At 34.3% G+C, this 5,906-nt stretch overlaps 1 protein-coding gene across 2 annotated transcripts; it reads right to left on the bottom strand.

Moving 5' to 3' along the window:
* Positions 1 to 373: 373 nt before the first annotated feature.
* On the bottom strand, positions 374 to 5,664 carry LOC107728085 (reticulocalbin-1-like). Of its 2 annotated transcripts, XM_016538160.1 has the most exons (7): positions 5,208 to 5,664; positions 2,598 to 2,791; positions 2,324 to 2,502; positions 2,118 to 2,178; positions 1,752 to 1,951; positions 560 to 705; positions 374 to 479 (listed from the first exon to the last, which is right to left on the bottom strand). In XM_016538160.1, exons 1-6 carry the CDS (start codon positions 5,426 to 5,428, stop codon positions 598 to 600), a joined length of 963 nt encoding a protein of 320 aa, XP_016393646.1. In that variant the 5' UTR covers positions 5,429 to 5,664; the 3' UTR covers positions 374 to 479; positions 560 to 597. The 2 variants fall into 2 exon arrangements, with proteins under 2 accessions (XP_016393646.1, XP_016393645.1); XM_016538159.1 differs by having other exon boundaries at positions 374 to 705.
* Between the last annotated feature and the right edge of the window lie 242 nt (positions 5,665 to 5,906).

The raw sequence follows: 5,906 nt of genomic DNA, 5'->3' as shown, positions 1-5,906 counted from the left end.
TCAGCTGAAGAAATCTGTTGCAGTTCATTCCACCAGGACAGAGGAGTTCCTTGACCACCCACAAAAAGCACAGAGTGAAGGAGAAAATCCTTTTTTAAAGTGTGTATTAGGTAGGCCTGTCGCAATAATCGATATATCGACTTATCGCGCAATATATGTACATGACCGCAATAATTTTTGGTGACGCAATATATCGCACATTATATTTACTTTAAGGTATCTAATATTTTTATACTTATTTTCCATGATCTAAATATTCTTAAAAATTAAAAGTTTGTTGTCATTTGGAAGTGTGTAGGCCTTCTTGCATTATTATTCAGTGGCATAAAATGGTCTTTAAAATGACAATAATATCACTTATCGCAATTATTTCTGGGGCAATATATCGCACAACAAAAAGTTGTTATCGTGACAGGCCTAGTATTAGGGACTACAGCCATCAGTCAGTGATTCCTCGATGTCCAGTCTGTGAGGTAGAGCTGCAATACATCAGTCAGTTTGTCAGTCACTGGCATGGCTTCTGATGAAACGGATGCCATGGAGGTTGAGTCCAGGATACCTGCGTTCTCAGGTAGAGATCCTCACCCTCACTTGGGCTCATAGCTCATCGTGGCTCCTGGTAAGGTCTTCACCGTAGTTGGTGGCCTGGCTGCCCACAAACATGTTCCAGTTCTCAAGAATCTCTTCTTTGGTCAGCATCTGGTCCTAAAAATGGTTAGTTTGACTGGTTATATTGCTCATTTGTAAGATGCTTTGGGAAAAAAGCGCCAGCTTAATTCATAAATGTAATGTGTGTTCGCAATAGTGACTAATAGAGTCTTCTACTTGAATCCATGACATTGGCAACTCTGGTATTGATGATAAACATGTTTAACATGCGTGTTCCTGTGACTGAACGTCAGCCAATTTTTCACACAAAACATTAAATTGTCATAAAATTGTTGGTAAAATTAACTTTTCTGGTAAAGGTATCTTTAAACAGTTGGAAATCTAGTAAGATATATTTAAAAAAAAGATCATTGCAGCTGTATGTACAATGTACACAATGTTTAATAGCTAAAAATAATATCTAATCTGCCTTGGGACATCAATTTTCAGGAATTACTCCAATTAATTGTCCTAAAATTACTGATCAAGTAACTGATTAAAAAAAAAAATAAATAAATAAATATATAAATATATAAATAGAATACCATTCAAAAGTTTGGGGTCCATTTTTTAATGTTTAGAAAGATGTCTTTTATGCTCACCAAGGCTGCATTTACTTTATGAAAAATACAGTAAAAAGATTAATATTGTGAAATATTATAACAATTTAAAATAACTGTTTCTTATTATATTTTAAAATGTAATGTATTCCTGTGATGTAAAGCTGAATTTTCAGCATCATTACTCAAGTCTTCAGTGTCACGTGATCCTTCAGAAATCATTCTAATATGCTGATTTGCTGCTCAAAAGACATTTATCAATGTTCAAAAACCAATCAATGTTAAAAAAGGTGTTCTGTTTAATATTTCAGGATTCTTTGATAAACAGAAAAAAACAGCATTTATTTGAAATATGATTTCTTTAATAATGAAGTCACTCTGATGTGTGTCTGCTGAATAAAAGCTTTAAAAAAAATAAATTGTACTGAACAAAAACTTTTTAATGTTAATGTGTATCAAATAAATTACTACATTTAAATAACTTCATACTTAAGGTATTTTTCTCCTGATTAATCTTTAGTATGCATCTCAGTAGGTTCTCACCTTGTCTGTGTCTGACTCGTACACCAGATGCCGGGCCTCTGCCTGCGCGTGGTCATAGTCCTGCGGCAGGATCCAGTGACGAATCTCTTCTAAATCCATCTTCCCGTCTTTATTCAGATCTCTGAAATCTGAAAACTGGTCTCTCTCTGTTCTAACCCAGTCTGGCTCTGGGCCGCCATCTTCGTGAGCAAACATGTCCGCTGTAAAATAGCAAAAAAGACTGAAAATGTCTTCCCTTGGATACAGAACATTAAAAGGATAGTTCACCCCAAAAATGTCAATTTTGTCAAGAGTTTCAGTGTCTAAAACTCACAAAAAGTTATCATAAGTGTTTCGTCCTTCATACAAAAATACAGATGAACCTACCAATGTATTCGTCCTCATCTACATGACCATCTCCATTCTTGTCAATGTCCTCCAGAGTTTCCTGATAGAAGAAAGTACAGTAAATGGGAAAATCAGTTACTTTATGAAATAATAGCATGATGGTTATTTCCAATAGTCTGCATAATTAAACTGACAGTAAGTACCACAGTCTAAATTCCAAACCCCATAATCCAAGTGACACTCACAAGAACCACAATTTCCTGCATGTGCTCAAACTCTTCTGGGTGGAGGAAAGCAGTGAACTCCTCTCGCTCTGCAGCTAAATCACCATTGAGATCAGCAGCTTTAAATCTGCGTTCATCTCGCGGAAGCATCTTCTTGAAGCTGAACTGGTCTGTTGCATCTTCAAACTCTTCTGGATTGGCTGGGAGAAGAGAAGATGAATCTCATGAAGGTGGCAATTTTTTGACATTTAATCAGTATTAAAACTTTGAGAAGTTTCAGATCAGAATGACTCACCAAGGTAGTAACCGTAAGTTGCTTGCTTATATTCATCCCATGAGATCTTGTTGTCTTTGTTCAGGTCATAGTCAGACCAGACCTTTGCAACGTTCTCATAGACGTAACGTTTCTGTACTCTCTTGATCCAGGCCTTGAGTTCATCAGTGGTAATATATCCATCAACATCGCTGTCAATACGATCAACTATTTTCCTAGGGAATTTATAAGTGCATAGAAAGAAAAAAAAAAAAGAGAATAAAATGGAAACTTACAGAGAATAAATATTAGAATGGACACCAGAGTAACATTTCTAGCTTTTCACCTCAAACATGGTGGATCAATCCAATTCTAGAAGATTCAATTCAAAGCTAGAAGAACTTGACTGGTCTGCAACTCTGCATAAAGTCTAATCCCAGATAAACACCTCTGGTGTGACTTTAAATGCAGACCTTGAGCTAAAAACTCATCACCAAACACCAATGACTTGTACATATGGGTACAGTCATTTTAGACACTTCCAAAACTTTTGCAACAGAGATGGAAATACAATTTTTAAATACATGAATTATGTTTCCATCTTTGTTGCCACAGTTTTGGAGGTGCTTTTTTCTGTTCTAAAGAAGGGGGGTCCCAATACTTTTGTCCATATTCTGTATGTACAAGTCATTGGTGTTTGGTGATGAGTTTTTGGCTCAAGGTCTGCATTTAAAGTCACACCAGAGGTGTTCAGCTGGGATTAGACCAGTCAAGTTCTTCCACACTGACTAAATCAATAATTTCTTTTTGAACCTTGCCTTATACACAGAGGCATTGTTGGGTTAGAATAGAAAAGGGTCCTGTTCAAACTATTGGTATAAAATTAGACGCACACAGTGCCCTAGTATAGCATTATATGATTTATAAAGTTTTAGCTTTTAGTTTTGGATCTGTTTTTAGTTGTTTTAATACTACAATTGATTGCTTCTGTTGTCCTCATTTGTAAGTCGCTTTGGATAAAAGCGTCTAATAAATGACTAAATAAATAAATAAATAAATATATATATATATTACTTTTATACTGCGATATTATTTTTTTGTTTTAATAAAAATATATATTTTTATGGATGCTAAAATGTTATAGTATTGCTATTATTAACAATGACTGGTTAATTTCCAACATAAAGGTGAGCATATTTAAACATATTTGCTATGGATGTTTTTATTATTATTATTAATATTATTTTAATAATTTGCATTATTCATTGATATTTATTACTCAGTGATATCTCTCATTACTGTAATACTACCTTGATAATCTCAAATGAAACGCACGTTATATATTAAGCACTAAAAGCACTATATATATTTTAAAACGTAATAAAATATTTTACCTTTTTTTATATTAAAACATTTTTTAAAACATTTTATTTACCTATATTTGCATTTCATGTCATATACTTCGTTTTATTTAAGCAAAATATAATTTCTTATTTCTTTATGCTTATTTTTGGTTGAAATACGACCCAGAAATGTTCTTGACAGAAACCAGAGTGCAAGTGACTAGAAGACTGTCAACAGCACATTATTTTTATCTCTGATGCCACGTTGTGTACAATTGATTGCTTCTGTTGTCCTCATTTGTAAGTCGCTTTGGATAAAAGCGTCTAATAAATGACTAAATAAATAAATAAATAAATATATATATATATTACTTTTATACTGCGATATTATTTTTTTGTTTTAATAAAAATATATATTTTTATGGATGCTAAAATGTTATAGTATTGCTATTATTAACAATGACTGGTTAATTTCCAACATAAAGGTGAGCATATTTAAACATATTTGCTATGGATGTTTTTATTATTATTATTAATATTATTTTAATAATTTGCATTATTCATTGATATTTATTACTCAGTGATGTCTCTCATTACTGTAATACTACCTTGATAATCTCAAATGAAACGCACGTTATATATTAAGCACTAAAAGCACTATATATATTTTAAAACGTAATAAAATATTTTACCTTTTTTTTAATATTAAAACATTTTTAAAAACATTTTATTTATCTATATTTGCATTTCATGTCATATACTTCGTTTTATTTAAGCTAAATATAATTTCTTATATCTTTATGCTTATTTTTGGTTGAAATACGACCCAGAAACGTTCTTGACAGAAACCAGAGTGCAAGTGACTAGAAGACTGTCAACAGCACATTATTTTTATCTCTGATGCCACGTTGTGATGTTAAGAGAGACTGGAGAGGGAGTTCTGTGGGAAGAGGACGAGGTAGTTTTCCAGCTCAATGGGTGAGCTGGAAACTTGTTACATCATTGGCAAGAAACGAGATAAACCCTGATATTCGACACATTTCTATATTTAACATGACAGTGTGGCAACCACCATGCAGGAGGGATTTTGTTGTCATGTGACAGCAAAGACATAAAATAGACAAATGAAGTACCCCTGTGGAAAATGATGTAAATTCTTCCATTTCTAACAACTTCACACGTTTTATATTTGATTCTTAATCTATTTCTACTTTTTGTCATTTTTAACAGGCTTATCTGTCATCGATCCACATATAAAGACATGCTTCAATGCTTAAGTAGCTCTTCTGAACAAAACCCCCAGTCTTACCCTAATCTGGTTTTGCTTTCCTCTGGGGTGAGTTGATCAAATGTGGTGGCCTCCTCTTTGCCCAGAAAGGCCTCGTGGTCGTACTGATAGCTCTGGTTATCTTCGTGGGGTTGCCTGATCAGTTCAGGCTCGTGAAGAACTCTTTCTTTCCTGAGAGTGGGTTTCCCGTACGCCAGACACGTGCAAAGCGACAAAAACCATAAATACGTCGAGACATCCATGCCTGAAGGACGCAATCCAAAGCAAAGAGAGCGTTTAAAACTGGCACAAAGTTGTAAGCTCAAACTAAGTTACGTGATCGACCACCGTCAAAATCGCAGAAGCTGCGGTTGCCAAGGAGACGCGTTTCAATTGTTATCAACTCAGAACAAAACAATCAGAGCACAAGTCAGTTCTTTTCATTTTCGATTCAAACATACCCGGCGGATCACTGAAGGCTACAACCAAACTAAGAATGGGTGCGTGTCAAGCGACTGCAAATCATAACACGGATAGCATGCAGGCGGAATGTTAGAAGCTCTGCTATTGGTCAAACGGTTGTCTTTAACCCGAGATGGGCGTGGACGCCACGTTGCAAGATGACACGCAGAAGCGTCTGTTTAGGAATCCCATAGTAGGAGAACTTAAAATTATAGTATTACAATTTTGATCATAGCTAAAAAAAAAAGGTATAGTGTTATTATTAGTGATAAGTTAATT

Source organism: Sinocyclocheilus rhinocerous, unplaced genomic scaffold, assembly GCF_001515625.1.
Source record: "Sinocyclocheilus rhinocerous isolate Xijiao unplaced genomic scaffold, SAMN03320098_v1.1 scaffold1779, whole genome shotgun sequence".
Classification (NCBI taxonomy): domain Eukaryota; kingdom Metazoa; phylum Chordata; class Actinopteri; order Cypriniformes; family Cyprinidae; genus Sinocyclocheilus; species Sinocyclocheilus rhinocerous.
Note: the sequence above shows the minus strand (reverse complement) of the source record. Positions and strands in the feature narration are given on the sequence as shown.